This window comes from Pholcus phalangioides, unplaced genomic scaffold, assembly GCF_987345545.1.
Source record: "Pholcus phalangioides strain wild (caught in Gottingen) unplaced genomic scaffold, Ppha-v1.0 ptg000007l_1, whole genome shotgun sequence".
Taxonomy (NCBI): domain Eukaryota; kingdom Metazoa; phylum Arthropoda; class Arachnida; order Araneae; family Pholcidae; genus Pholcus; species Pholcus phalangioides.
Window position 1 is genome coordinate 49,868,170 of NW_028301600.1, and position 16,594 is coordinate 49,884,763.

The 16,594-nt window shown below is 36.1% G+C and overlaps 1 protein-coding gene across 2 annotated transcripts in view; it reads right to left on the reverse strand.

The window, feature by feature from the left end:
• Nucleotides 1–16,594, reverse strand: part of LOC149085433 (trafficking protein particle complex subunit 13) — a 103,097-nt gene that overhangs the window by 52,015 nt on the left and 34,488 nt on the right. For both annotated transcript variants that reach the window (XM_089233432.1, XM_089233431.1), the window contains exons 8-10: nt 10,956–11,154; nt 9,767–9,867; nt 8,894–9,047 (exon numbers count right to left, since the gene is read on the reverse strand). In XM_089233432.1, coding sequence (XP_089089558.1) covers nt 8,894–9,047; nt 9,767–9,867; nt 10,956–11,154 — 454 coding nt within the window. The remainder of the gene's footprint in view (nt 1–8,893; nt 9,048–9,766; nt 9,868–10,955; nt 11,155–16,594) is intronic.

Genomic DNA, 16,594 nt, shown 5'->3' on the forward strand with positions numbered 1-16,594 from the left:
CGAGTACAAGTGAACCTAAACTTGGATATGTGGCAGCATTTAGGAAAACTAATATTCATTAATAAAATGCTGAGTTCATTATCGTTTTTTTATTCTTCAAAACTGGTTTTTACTGTTCAGAATAAATAAAATAAATAAAAATTAATTAATATTAATTCCTAATTAATTTAATTTTAAACTGTTCAATTTTACTATATTTATTAAGTAATAAATAAGTGTCAAGAACTAATAAGTTAACGATGGTTTATTGACTGAATAAAAAATGGGCTTTGACTTGGTAATAAGTCCCAAATAAAAATGTTTGAATCATTTTTCGGACTTTTACCATTTCACCTTGTCTCTGAGCTTGAACTGTGTCATATACATCGGAGTGGATGTAGCAACTGAACATTATATTGGCCCGTGAATAGAGAGAAGTTGGCCACCCATGATATAATAGATTAATTTAATCTCCACCACCTCAGATAATAATTAAATAAATGTATCATTAATGTGAACCATCAAATCCAGTGATGTGATATGACAGAATTTTCAAAGTGTGTGCCGTGGCTTCTAGAGGCATCCCAGTGAGATGAAGATATTGATTTTTGTGCCTTTTTTTGCTTTGAATTAGTACTTATAGTATATTAGTATAATTGAAAACACTGCTTAACTACAGGGCCGTCTTAAGAGCATCATGGGCCCTGGGCCAAATGATTTTTCTGAGGCCCTACTAGGCAAATTTTAAAAAATCTCAACCAGATCCCATTTTTGTGAGGCCCCCGGGTCATGCCCAGGTGGGCCAATGCCTTAAGACGGCACTGCTTAACTATTCTGGGGAGCAGCAGTAAAAGCATGAAGTGGGCAAGTGAGCTGCGGGTGACATAAAACTCATTTTCCTATAAGGCCTTATTGTGCCTTTACGGAGCACAGGGAAGACTGCTATTTGGGATAAGCAGGGGTCTGCCCAGACTTTTTTGCAGGGTCCTGTTTTTGTGAAAATTTTCTTTATTTTTGTGAAATGTGTCATTAATTTTGTCAGAAATTAGTAATTTTGTAAAAAGCGAAATAATCTAGTTGATCTATGGCAAAAGAAATGAAATTTCAAATTTAAGGATTCATTATTTTTTTATTTTGTGAAAAGTTAGTTTTTCTGATCCGGAATTTTATGAAGTGTCCGGAAAATGGATCCGAATTTCGGATAACAGACCCCTGGTTAGTGTAAATTTTTGTGGGTCCCATTTGGCTTGGAGCCCTGGGACAGTGCCCCAGTTGCCCCAGCCTAATTACGTTCCCGATTTTCTATCACATTTGTTGTTGAAAACAAGTTTTTTTAATCCAAGAAATACACACCAGAAGAGAATCTTTTTTTTTCCCCCAGAGAAAGGAGTGGCAAGTGAGAGGAGAGAGTGACGTAGAGAGAGAAAGAATAGGTTTTTGAAGAGTTAATACGTCACCGTGCAGGATGGAAGTGCATCAGTGTAACTCTTTTATCAAACACTGGTGATGAGGCAATGTTGGATAAAAGATTTTGCACCTCACGTAATGTATTGGCTCACTGTCAACCATCTCAGATGATAATGAAATGAATGTATCATCAATATGATTATATCACCTTTTACAGTTCTCTCATGGAACAAAAATTAAGATGACACAGTCTCCTATGCCATGTCCGACAGGTGTCATTGAAATGGCACAAACAAAATTTGTTTCATTATAAAGACGATACAGTTCATTGACTTCTGTTGTAGTTGCCACAACAGATGAGCTGTCATCCATTGGTTTTTCTGTTTTCTCTTCTCAGTATTTTGCAACTGTTCTCACCAAAGATGACTGATAGCTTAGGCTGACTGTTCAGCAAGTTTGCTAACACTAAACAAATTCAGAGGGAGTGTAGGCACAGACTTGACATCCTTAGCAGGTAGTGTTTTTGAAGAGCTGAGCACTATGGCTATGTCCCTGTGCCCTGTGGCCGGCAATTTTCTATCATTGGCTAGGCGGGCCTCTTCTTCAGATGATACATCATGTGAAACAGACAATGAACAACTGAGATGAGTTGATGCACCAGAGTCTATGGACCATTCATGTTTCTCAGAGAAAACAGCTGTAGAAAATATTGAAAACATAGTTGCTTTAGAAGCTATTTCTCTTTCGGAGTAAACAGCATTAGAAGAACACTTACTTGCATTTTTCTGGGCATTTTTTCTTTTTGGTTTAAAGCAGGTCATAGACTTGTGTCAACTCTCATTGTAATTGAAACAATGGATTTTTTTTGTAGCACTGGCAGGTTGCTTTTTTGTGAAAAACAGAGTTTGATGGCGATTTTGGAACTTGAATGATGTCTTCCAGCAGCAGGTTTTTCATAAACAAAGCCTTTACTTTTTGCCTGGATTTGCGAATTCCCAAGACGAGAGGCTGGTAGTAATCTGGTATCATTGTGAGAATGAAACCATCGATGGCATGGCCATCCAACGATTTACTGACATTCTCAAGTTATTATTGAATATTTAAAAATTACCTGCTAACCGTTAACCGTGATATACTTTAATGCTTTATTTGTGGCAACACATGTTTTATTTACATTCGTTGTTTTGCGTTCGTTCAGTTCGGACGGCTTGTTTTTGTGTATCCATTAAACTTCAATTCGTTTCTCTGCTCACTCGTACTTTAATAATTTGAATAGGTTATGGGCCCAGTGACCCTCCACTTCGTAGTGAGTTTGTTTAATGGTCGTGTGTCTACGGTTGCGGAATTTTGACTTCGGAAACAAAATTTAATATCTGTTTACTTTTCGAGCTTAAGTTTCCAATTCAAGTGGGAAAATGGAGAAGCTTCATTCCATCGATAAGTTGGAAGGTATAAAGAACTGGACAAGCTGGAAATTCGATGTGGAACTACAGCTGACTATCCAAAAAGTGATGCCAGTCGTTTCGGGACAAGTCACGTATCCTGCTTCGTTGGATGAAAACGCAACCGAGCCTGAACGCATGAAGTTTGGTGCTGATATCAAAGCTTTTGAGGAGGCTGATGCTATTGCACGATATATAATCGGGTCGAGTGTTCGTGGTGAGTCAAAGCAGCATATTCTTACCTGCAAATCTGGCAGAGATATGTGGAATGCATTGCACACTGTATACGAACAGAAAAATGAGAGACGCTTGGACTTACTGTATTTGCAGCTATTTAACTACACCAAGGATCCAGCTGACAGTATCGCCTCCCATGTATCAAAACTGCGACGAATTTGGCAAGATTTGCAAGAGGAGCTCAAAGAAGAAAATGTAAGTCTTCTTGTTTCAATGTTGCTGAATACGATACTCAATACTCTTCCGAGTGAGTACCTGGAGTTCCAAAACGCTTGGGAGTCAGTTCCGCATAACAAAAGAAGTGTAGCGACTTTGACTGAACGTCCCAGGCTTCACGAACAGAGACTTGAAGAACAGAGATCTAGCAGTTCCGAACCGGGCACTGTAGCATTTATTGCAAAAAATGCTAGTTCGACGGCTAAGAAAAAGCTCGAAACTTCGAAAACTCAAAAGCCGAAGAAGAAAATTGTGAAGTGCTACTCCTGCGGGAAAGTCGGTCATATCAAAAAGAACTGCCGTTCAAGTAAAGATTATGAAACTTCTGACCAGAGTTCTCAGGGACAAGCATTCATGTCTGTCACAGATGTTAACAAGGACTGTTGGATAATTGATTCGGGGGCTTCTCATCACATATCGACTCGTTCGGATTTCTTCTCTTCGTATGTTCCTTTTGATGAGCCAAAACCGCTTCGTCTCGGTGATGGAACTTTCATGTATGCTGAAGGATACGGCACGATTGATGTGGAAATGCTGGTATGTGGGAAGTGGAAACCAGGTCAATTGAAAAATGCTTGGTATGTCCCTAAATCTGACCAGAATCTGTTCTCATCGGGATCTGCTCTGAATCATGGTCTCATCGAAGTTGCTACACAAAGCACAAGAGAGTTCCGAAATGGGAAGCAGACTGTTGCTGTTGGAATTCATCAACTCAGTGGTGTGTACAAGCTTTTGATGCGTGTCATAATTTCTAAAGCTTGTCTTGCTGTGAAAAATTCTGATATTCAACTGTGGCATGAGCGACTAGGTCACCAGAACAATCAACATGTACAGAAATTCCTCAAAAGTAAAGGTATGGACATTCAGTTCAGTCGAAATTTTTGTGATGCATGTGCATATGGTAAAATGCATAGACTCAGTTTCGGTACCCGAACAACGAGGCCAACTACAGTTGGTGAACTGATCCATGCAGATGTCTGTGGGCCGATGCCTGAAAAATCGTTGGGTGGAAGCAGATATTATGTTGTATTCAAGGATGACTTCTCGAGGTGCAGATCGGTATACTTCTTGAAGGCAAAGTCTGAAGTTCCTTCAAAGGTGAAGCATTTTCTTGCTGAAGTACGAACTCGAGGTCATACTGTTAAAGAGCTACTAACTGATGGTGGTTCATAGTTCAAGAATTCCGAAGTTGAATCCACTGTAAAAGAAATTGGATTGATTCACCGAAACTCAATGACATACACACCAGAGCAAAATGGAGCAATTGAGAGGGAAAATCTGATTCTTGTGGAAGCCGCCAGGACTATGCTACACGCCAAGGAATTGCCAGAAAAGCTATGGGCAGAAGCTGTTAATACCGCAGCCTATGTTATCAACCGAACTGGACCGAGTGGTGTTGAGGAAAAATCTCCTTATGAACTGTGGTATAACAAAGAGTCGCCATTCAATCATTTACGTGTGTTTGGTGCTGAATGTTTTGTGCATGTTCCAAAACAGAAAAGAAAAAAGTTTGATAAGAAAGCTCAGAAAGGATATTTTGTTGGGTATTGTGGCGATAAAGATGGCTACAGGGTATGGATACCCAGTAAAGATGAAATAGTGCTTTCGAGGGACGTTGTGTTCAAGAATGAAATCACGAGCAAGCAGATTTTCATCAACAATCCAGAGTTTACTGAAAAAGTTACCGAAGAGACAGATGGTTCCAAGCAAGTTGGATCACAGCCAGACACAGATACGTATAATTTACGAGACAGGTTGAAGCTGAAGAAGCCATCCAAGTTTGATGATTATGTCATGCTGGCAGAATGTGATGAACCAGTCACTTACACAGAAGCAATGTCATCAAAGGATTCAAGTCATTGGCAAGCTGCTTTACAAGAAGAGATGAATTCTCTAATTGAAAACAAGACATGGAAGCTGGTGGATTTGCCAAGTGATAGAAAAGCCATAGGAAGTCGATGGGTGTTCAAAGCTAAGAAAAATGTAGATGGTGCAGTGACAAGATATAAGGCACGTCTGGTCGCTAAAGGATTTGGACAGATACCTGGTGTAGATTACACTGAAACGTTCAGTCCAGTTGTTCGCTGGAATACTGTGAGAACGATGTTAAGCGTGGCTGCTAAGAAGAAATTGAAGGTTGCTCAGTTTGACATCAAAACAGCATTTCTTCATGGAGAACTAAAAGAAGAAATCTACATGAACCAGACAGAAGGTTTCGAGAATGGTTCAAATCAGGTCTGCAAATTGATGAAGAGCATCTATGGACTGAAACAGTCCCCCAGGTGCTGGAATGAAAAATTCAGCAAATTTCTAGGAAATCATGGCTTAAAATCTTCAAGTTCAGATCTATGCTTGTTTGCTAATGCAGAGAAAACCTTTTTTCTTATCCTTTATGTGGATGATGGTCTGATATTTTCCAAGGACTTAAAAATGCTAAATATATTTCTTGACCAACTCAGATCTAAATTTGCAGTTGTAATAGATAATGCCAAGTACTTTTTGGGTATGCAAATTAATTATTTGGATGATGGATCGATTTTCATCCATCAGGAATCTTATTGCAGACGAATATTAGCCCGTTTTAATATCACAGATGCAAATCCGGTAGGCACGCCTATTGAAAAGTGTTGTTTAACAGCAGAGATGTCTGCTGCTCCAGCCCTTGATGTTCCTTACAGAGAGGCTATTGGGAGCCTCCTGTTTCTAGCTACGGTAACTCGACCTGATATAGCTTACACGCTTGGTATGCTCTCCCGGGTATTAGACAAACCTCAAGAGTGTCATTGGAATGTTGTGAAAAGGACATTGAAATACCAAAAGGGTACAGTGAAATGGGGTATTTTGTACTCATCTGATTCCAAAGCTGGTGCTTTAGAAGCATTCAGTGATTCAGATTACGCAGGGGATCCTGTGTCAAGGAGATCAACCTCAGGCATGGTGTTTTTGTGCAGCAGTGGCGCAATAACATGGAAGAGTCAACGTCAGAAATGCCTAGCTCTATCTACAACTGAAGCTGAGTTTGTGGCGGCGAGTCAAGCTGCAAAAGAAATAGTATGGCTTCATTACTTGTTTCAAGAACTTGGTATTTCAAGTGGTGTTCCTTTACTACAGGTCGACAACCAGAGTGCCATCAGACTCATAACAAATCCAGAGTTTCACTGCAGAACCAAGCACATTGATGTGAGATACAAGTTCATTCGAGAACTGTACCAGAAAGAACAACTAGATGTGCATAACTGTTCGACTCAAGAGCAAGCTGCTGATTTATTCACTAAGCCACTTCCTTGTGGAAGGTTTAATCATTTGAAAGAAATGATAGGGATGTGTGCATTGAAGGAAAAATGATGTGTTGCATTGTGTATCGTTATATATATATTTTTTTTTTCCTTTTGTATCCGTTCAGTATTCTTGCATCTGTGCTTATGTATTAGTTGTTTTCTTTCTTTTTTTTTATTTGTTAGCATGTTTAATTTTAGGGGGAATATTGAATATTTAAAAATTACCTGCTAACCGTTAACCGTGATATACTTTAATGCTTTATTTGTGGCAACACATGTTTTATTTACATTCGTTGTTTTGCGTTCGTTCAGTTCGGACGGCTTGTTTTTGTGTATCCATTAAACTTCAATTCGTTTCTCTGCTCACTCGTACTTTAATAATTTGAATAGTTATTCCGCCGATGATCGTGAATTTATTCAGATATTCATCCATTGTACAGTAATCTTTAAAACAAATATCAAGAAGATCCTGATGGAGGCAGACCACGCAAACAATGCTCTTATCCTTAAATGTTGCATTTAGCAAGTCCCATGTTTCTTTAGTGGTTTTGCATTTCTTCATGATCATTGCAGTCGTAGGCTTCACATAAGTTGATTTTCATGATCCAATGTTCTATCGACTGGTTCAGTTTCCAGCACAATACATTTTTATGACAGTCCATGAGGAATTTTTCATTGAGAATTTTGAATTGGTGAAATTCCTCTTGCCTTCAAGATATTTTGATTCTGTCAAAGTGCCTACAATGAAACTGGTGGTCATAGTCCTGGAAGTTGACGACATTGAAACTCTCAATGTTTCCAGTTCCCCCCTCAAGGCTTCATATTCCTCAGCCATCGCCATGTTGGAAGAAAAAAAACGAATGGGCACGAGAAATATCGCATAAAAACATCAAACTCACAAGTTTGTAGTAACAAAGAACTTACACAGCAGGCTCCATAACCTGTAGGAGAAGTCTGTGGATCTGTAAAACATTGTTATTACAGAAACTCAACATCACTACAAATTGCATAACACTCACAACGACACAGACAAGAGAAATGAAAAATAAATGCCACAGATCAGGGTATTATACAACAGACATTCCACATGCTGCCATCTATCAGGCATTATTTACACTAACAGATATTATATTACAAATTATCTTATCCATTAAGACTAAAGTATTAGGCTTAAAGTAACAAATACTAATTACCAAAAATAAAAAGAAAATATAACTATTCTGTTTTGTTCGCTACACCCGAAAAAAATACAGAAAAATGGTTTATCAAAAGAGGGGGGGGGGGAAACAAAATGGCCAAGACACAGAACAAGATTTTCTCAATTATTATTTATGAGTAAATAGGAAACCCGTGGAATTCAACTACAAACTAATCATCTGGAAAAACCAGACATAGTTTAAATAAAAGCGAATGGGAGAAAAATTTAAATCAACCCAAAATTACGCAAATGAAAATATGAAAGAAAGAAAAATAAATTTTCTTAAAAATCCAAGATGCTTGACCTTCACAGGAACAAGGAAATTCTATAAAATAAAATTTGCTGGTGAATACTACCAAACACTACAAAAATTTGAACATTAATCAGCAAATACAATAAGAACACTGAAGAAGTGTGATCAAATCCATCCAAAGTGCAAACACAAAATCTATGTGAACACAAAAAATCAAAAACCAAGCACAAGAGCAAAGAAAAACTAAGAAACAGTGCACTGATGCTGCATTAATTTAACTGCGACACTTAATTGGTAATGATCCTGCTACCCAACTTGGCTAATTACCACAAGATGAGCGAGATAAGACACATCTTTATCACTGATGAGAAATGACATAAACATAAATGTGTGTAAATAATTCATACCATGAACATAAAATTATTTATATATATTTAATAGATAAACACATATATAAATTTTTAATTCCTTTTGAATACCCATAATTTTGCAATCAAGGCCACAACTAAAGGTCACAATTAAGTCAGGGAGCAGGCAGAGATGCAGGGGAAATGATGCCCCCCCCCCAAGGTGACCAAAAATTAGGAAAAAATATTTCGGTGAAAAAACTTAAATATCGAAAGAAAATACCCTTTTTTTATATGCTTTACTAACCAATTTCTGTTAATTTGAATGCTTTTTGAAGGGTGGTAACTCAAAATTTCTCAAGAAGAAAAGTTTTATGCCCTCCTCCAAAGGTCAATCCTATGTATGCCCCTGGGAGAAGCTGTATGTTTCACACTGCTAATGAAATTTACTAGTATACGCACTTTCTTTCAGAGAGAATATTATGAACTTGTTCATCATTCAAGCTGATTTCAATGAAAAAATAATAATTACATACCTGAAGTCCTGTTTTTATTGGAACAGCATCAAACTGCAATACTGTTGAACTGCCTGGTTCAATTTTTCCAATATCATGGCCAGATACACCATGCCATAACAAACCATTAGAAAAATTATTATGAAGTGATAATTTTAGACTTAACGTACGCTCACTGAAAATGAGAAAACAAATGACCAATATTAAGAATTAGCAATACATTATGTGACAAAAGTTAAACAACTTAAAGTTAGTGGCTGAGCAGAATGAAACCTATTACATTCGACACTTGATTTTATGAATCTTCAATTTATGAACTAGTCTTCTAGTCAAAAAAACAATATACCATTCCGAAATTTTTAAATCAATAAATAAGCAATGTAAATTAGAAAAAATATGAACATATTTTCTCACGGAATTGGGGTCCCAGGGCCCCCCGTTTTTCTAAAAACTCTCATACGACAATATTTCAAAACAGGCAACCCTAGTTCTTATGGCACTTGGTTAAATCTAAAAAAAATACCAACATTTACAGTAGTATAACAAATTTTTGCAATAGCGGCTAAAAAAGACAGCTCCAGTAGTTCCAGTGTTAAATGTGATTCCCATTTATGAACAAATTATTCAAATCTGTATAGGTTAGATATATATAGTATGTAGATGAAGAAAAAATTTTTTTGAGATTTCTTTTGAATAAAAACTTATTTTAATCCTATAAAAAGCATGTGAACTAAAAATTCTCCACATTTTGATTCTTTGTATAAACTAAAATAGTTTGAATGAATCAATCATTTAAACCAAATTTTAGTTCAGAGACTTCTGATTTATTCAAATGATTTCATGTAAAGAATCTTTTCACATATTTCTACAGCAGATATATAAGGATCTACTAACCATGTATTTGTAACTCTACAAGAAACTGAGAACGCTTCCTCAAGTTTCACAATACTAGGAATGTTGTCAATAGCCACTTTTAGATCTCCATAGCCAGATATCTAGGAATAAAATTAAAAAAACAAGTAATAAATATGAGGAATGAAACTTTAATAACATAAGTAGCTACAGCAGTCAGCCAAAATAAGTTTTTTCAAAAAACAAAAAGTTTTCCAAGACTTCTAAAAAAATACTGGAAACAAAGCACAAACATTAGAGGGGAAAAAAACACAAAAGGGCCATCTAGTTTGTTTTCCTTTCAGAAAACCTGTTTTGTTTAGGGTTAGCAATGTTCCCAGAATTCTCAGAAATTAACAAACTTTATTCTCCACTTTAAAGTGGTCAGCCTGTTGGATACTTATGTGTCCTCTTAACTGTTGGCAGTCACACTAAAATTTGTGAAAGATATTCACAAAAGATGATTTCAGTGACATATTTATGCCACCTAGGGAAAAAAGGATTTGATTGAAGGAAAAAGAGGCTCAAATTCATTCACATAGGTACATCCAACTGAATATTGATATCAAGTGGAAGCAAGCCATTTTCAGCCCAACAAAATTCTCTCCCTTACTCTTGGACAGCAGCATGCTATTCAAAGATGTTCAGAAATTTTTTTTCTGGAATTATCACATTCAGATATATTTTAAGATATCTTTTTATAAATAGTTCTGAAAAATGGATAAACTGCACTGTTTCTCATGAATCTTTGGTGATAAGTTGCCATTTCATTTCAAAAAAATTACCTGCTCCATTTTAAGAACGTGTTCTCCATCATGATCAATGCTTGTTTCATTCATGTCAAACCAGTCATTTTATGCACATAAGGGCTAATTAAACTGTGATAAAAAAATTTGTCACCAACTTTAAACAGTTTTGCTTTATACCACTCACTAGGATTCAAAACCAGACTTTTCCAGGTATACACCAACCTGGAGGTGGTTGTGCTAATCACTTGGCTTCAAAGAAGCATGGATAACACAAGCCATTACTCTATTGCACTGTAGGTAACAAGAGTTGAGTAAGTTCATACAATTTAGATCACAAAAAGCTGGATTATGAAATATATTCCATTTTTAGAATATCATGGTTAAATGAAAACAAGTAAATTAAATCATTTCATAGATTAAAAAGAAGAGACATAAAAATTTACTGTTCGTTCCAACTGGGAGGTTTGCAAACGACCTCTTTCTCCCATGATTGTACGCCAGACAATATCTAATTTTCCAATACTTGTAGGAACACCTTTCACTGCTTTCAAATTTCTATCAACTTTCAACTTCGGGGATAAGCAAAATAGATACTGTCGACTATCATAAGGGTTCAAACAATTTACTGAGCCAAAAACTGAGCTGAGAAAACAAAAAGATTGAAAAGAAATAAAAATCAAAATGGTCAAAAACATATATTTAGAGTTAAAATTTGCTCTGTATAAATATACTAACGTCGAAAAGTTTTGCGTAATGTTTATTTATATGAATATATTACAAAATAAACGGCAGAATGAATAAACATTTGGTATAGTTTTTTTAAAATTAAAACGAACACATAGCAAATTACAAGATACAAATATATAATACAATATACAAATACACACATATGTTACATGACACAAAACGCACACATACAAATATGACACATACACTATGCAGCCTGCTGGAAGGACTTTATGATTTTTATTACTTGATTTTCTCCCTCACACAACAGCCCTTTTCTTCATTAGATGTATTTTACTATATATATATGAAGTTAATTATTTTTTGTGCGGTGTAACAAAAACGTTTTGAAATGTTTTGGTTCCCGGAGGGGGGGTTGCGAGTTGCAATTGTCCTCCCCATAGCGTCCCAGACATGCTCTATAGGGTTAAGGTCTGGAGATCTGGCTGGCCAATCCATCCGGCGAATATCCTCACTCTCTAGAAAGTCGTCGAGCAGAAGAGCTCTATGTGGCCTCGCGTTATCGTCCATTAAAATGAACTCAGGGCCAACTGCACCCCTGAAAAGGCGAACATAGGGCTCCAAGACCTCATCCCTATACCTCACACCAGTCACAGTGCCTCTTTCAAAGACATGGAGAGGTGTGCGGCCATCCAACATGATGCCTGCCCAGACCATTAAACCTCCTCCGCCATAATGGTCGATTTCGCGGGCATTGGAGGGTAGGTAGCGGGTCCCTGGTTCCCTTCATATGAACGTACGGTGAGAATCGGTGCTTAGGCTGAACCGGGACTCATCAGTGAAGAGAACGGTCACCCACTAACCCATACTCCAATCTCTATGCTCTCTGCACCATGATAAACGGATTCTCCTGTCCGTAGAAGTGAGCGGGACGCAAACAGCAGGTCTTCTTGCAAACAACCCTCTCTCTTCTCTCATGAAGTCTTTTGGAAACAGTCACCCTTGATACACGGGTTCCTGTGGCTGCATACAAGTCACGAGAGAGCTGAGAAGCTGTAACACTCCTGTTACGCCTCACTATAATCGACAAATGGCGATCTTCTCTGGCCGTCATGGCTCTTGGACAACCTTGCCCAGGCTCTCTCTTGATGGATCCGGTATCCTGGAACTGTTTCCATAAGTTACACATGACGCTGAGCGTTAAATTGAACTCTCTACAAATCTGGATTTGAGATTTGGCCTGCTTCTAGCTTCCCCACAATTCGCCACCACATTCCATCATCTAAACGTTGGTGGTTACTCATTTTAACTGTTACAATTTGAAATTAACCGATTGCTGCAAAATAACACCAAGAAATTAGCTGAGGTGTGCTAGCGAACGAAATGCGTCTTAACTTACGCGCGCTTATAAAGCCTGTTTCTCTACTGGCTCCGCCTACACACACACGTGTACGCTTACGTATTTGACGTACAAGATTTGCATTTTTGTCTAGAAGCAGTGGTTTTACATTCAGTTCAGTTATTTTCATGAAATTCGATAAAATATGTAAACTCTCTCAATTTATTTCACCAGTGTAGTTTGAGGTTGGCAGTGAGTGTGTAATTTTTTACGTGGATTTCTGTACTGTCATTTATATTTCTTGTTTTTCGTGCACATAAATTTAGTTTTTTGTGTATTTATTTTTAATTTGTGTTTAATTAACCAGTGATTTATTTTTTGGAATCCATATTGATTGGCTGCAAAGAATTTTGATTCAGGAAATTGTGAGCAGTTGGTATTTCATACATTTTTCTAAAATTTTAGAAAAAATCTGGAGAAATGAGTTAGGTTCTATAGTTGTTAGTATCATTGGAATCCCCAGTTTTATATATAGGATGTACGGGGGAATTTTTTAGTTCAGAATAAAATACTCCATTTGTTATTGAGGAATCCACTAAATCCTTTAGTACATCTATATGGTAGTGAGAGATAATTTTCATCATTTTAGGTGTAATTCAATCGTATATATAACCACTTGTTTTATTTTCTTTAATTTTGGTAATATATTTTGGCAATATATTTTTTTCAAATCTTTATTTAATACATTTCTTCTAATAAATTGCCATTGCAATCATTTATTCTTTTCGCAAGCGTTAAAGTTCCTCTGTGTGGAAGTATTCTTGTTTTACCTTTTTTATATATATTTCCAAATTTTTATTATAACTTTTGTACTCGTTCTCATATAAGGTTATGTGTGGATTTATTTTATGTTTTTTATATAGCTTTTCCTTGTGGTTCATTCTGTCAAGTATTTCCTTAGTTATCCATTGTTTTTTATTTTTTTAGGGTAATTTTTTTAAAACTTTAGTCCAGAGATTAGTATTCAATGTTATTACATCCAAGAGATGTCTGTATTCATTTTGTACTGAATCATTTTCTCATATGCAATTTAATTTATTTTTGATACGAATTGTTGAAACCTTATATAATCAATTTTCGTTATTTCATCATTTTCATCGTTCAAAGTCTCTTCTTGTTTTTCAAGGAAGGTTATACATCCTAATGTTGGGTAGTGGTCAGTGATATCAGTGTTAAATACTGTGAAGTTTTGTGAAGTATTCCCTCTTGTTCTATAAAAGACGTGATCTATGCATATGTGACTTTCTTTTGTTTCTCGTGTTATTTTTTATATAGTCGTTCGAATCTATTTATGGCCATTATGTCTAAATATTGTGATGTTTCATTAGTTTTACTACATACATCAGTGTTAATATCGCCAACAATTAATGTTGCTTTTCAATTTTTTCATATTGATTTCTAATTCTTCATTAAATTGTGTAATTGTGTATGCATTTGAACAGTACAAGAGCAAAATATTAACATCATATACTGTGAGGTGTATAAACAAATCTTCTGCTGTAGTGAAATTAATATGTTTTTTGTGTTGATTTAATTTCTTTATTTATATACATAATTACTCCCCCTGATCTATTGTAACTGCTAGAATTTGTATAGCAGTAATAATCATATGTTGATTATAAAAAATGTAAGTGTTCTATTTCTTATGTTATGACACCTTATTTCTAGAGCCCAGATTATATACACTAAAAAGTGGCAAAATATGCTCTAAAAATATGCAAATATGCTCTAAAAATATGCAAATATGCTCTAAAAATATGCAAATATGCTCTAAAAATATGCAAATATGCTCTAAAAATATGCAAATATGCTCTAAAAATATGCAAATATACACTTGAAAATGCAAAAAAAAGCACTTAAAATACAAAATGTGCACTTAAAATGCCGAAATATGCACTGAAAATTTCAAAATATGCACTGAAAATTCCAAGATATGCATTGAAATAAATCACCATGCAAAAAAAAAAAAAAGCAGATGTTTTTTAAAAGGCATCTTTTCTATTTGTTTTTGACTTGCCTTGCTTTGTAAAATAGTTTCTAATTTTCTGGTAACTTAATTCCTTAACCTTTCATAATAGAACCTAACAATGATTGGTTTCGGTTTACTAGTGTTTCACGAAGGCACTCAATGGGCTTTTTCTATCTCTGTTGTTTCTGGTATTCCCAGGATTGTTTTCATTGTGTTCATTATTTCATTTATGTTTTCATGCTTTGTGTTTCTGGAGATTCCATTTATCTCTATATTAATTCTCCTACTTCTTGTTTCCATATCATTCATTCTTTGTGTCAAATCGTTTACTTCCATTCTCAACTTTTCATTTTCTATTTTTGTTTTTTTATCATCAGAATTAATCTGTTCTATTGTTCTTTGAATATTTTCAATTTTTTTTCCTACATCCTCCATTGATTTTGATAGGAATTCTATTGCTTTCACAACCTCCTGGATTGGTAAGTTGATTTTGTTTTTCAGTGATTTTATTTACTGCTTGATCCATGGTCTTTTGCATTTTATATTTAAATGTCTCAAGCATTTTTCACATTTTTTCCAATGGTTCATCCATATCCTCTTCATCTCCAGAAGCGCAAAATGCCTGTTTCTTGCCTGTTTCATTTGTAGTTGCACTTTTCAGCTCATTTTTACAGTCTTTGCACCTATATTCCTCATTTTTTTTTTTGCCATCTTTCTAAAGCTAGATTCTGTTGTTCCGACACACTGCGGATGAAAAACCTTCCACACTGCACACAACATGAATGAATGAACGCCAGGGTCTCTGCCACCGGACTTATCCCGTTGCCGAGATCTCTTCCAGCCCAGCTTCGTGGCAGTCTGGAACAAAGTGAGTGTACCTAACAGTCTGAGTGTGTAGCTAGTGTTGTGTATGATATTTCAGTGCTGCCATCTATACTTCAAATTGTGAGTGAAGTGTAATGATTGAATATTTGTAATGTTGTAGGCCTGTTGCTCTCTGTGGCGAGACTTTTTAACGGGGAGATAGGCTCGCATTCGCACCTTGAAGTTGGGAACCGCAGAAAACCAACTTCAGCCGACCACCACTGTGGGGTTTGAACCTGGATCCTCGCATCGCGATTCCGTCACTATAACCACTCGACCACCACAGCGGCACTGCACACAACAGAAAAATTCACTCTTGTCATACACTGGATCCTTGCAGGTTTTACATTCATCCATATTAATTTTTAGCTCATTGCCAGTTCAGTGTAAAAATTTTCTCCTAGACGCTTCAAGATTTGATCTTTTAATAACTATTTTGTATCACAGATGGATGCTCCATCATCACTCTTTTCTTTCCTCACTTTTTTGTCAATATCTTTTAATTAACTTTTTTTAGATTTTACTAACATCTAACGTGCTTAATTTAACATTTTGAACTCATACTAACATTATTTTATCAATATCTCTCACCTCTGTGTTCAGTAATTCCAAATTTGATGATATTTAATGTTTATTTGCGGAGCTTGTTGTAGACGCGTGTTTACAAACATTACGGCATGTTGCAATCTTAGAAGATTATTACAATGAAGTACAACTGAGAAACATGGAAAGAAAATTATTGCAAAGTTTATGCAAAAGATACATATAGGAGAAAGGAGAGGATAAAAGAGGAAAAACATCTGTCACTGGAAAAAAAAACTAATATAGTATGTTAAAACGAAGTGGGCTATCACCTCTTCCTTCAATACAGAATTGTCACATGATGTTTCCTGCTACCAATGAGTGTGTGAATGCTGTGACAATCTTCCACTCCTCCTCTAGTAGAGCTGTTACAAGTATGATCAAAACTGGTGAGATGTAATCCTTTATCCAAGAGCATTTCACATGGCTCAATAATGTCCAAGTTAAGGAATATTTCTGGCTACTGCATGATTTGAATATTTTCATATTCAAGAAGTTCCTGGGCTAACAGAGGTGTGAGCTTGTCATTGTTGATAAAAAAAGACCTGTGAACTCTTCCCACCTTGAAACAGACAACCATG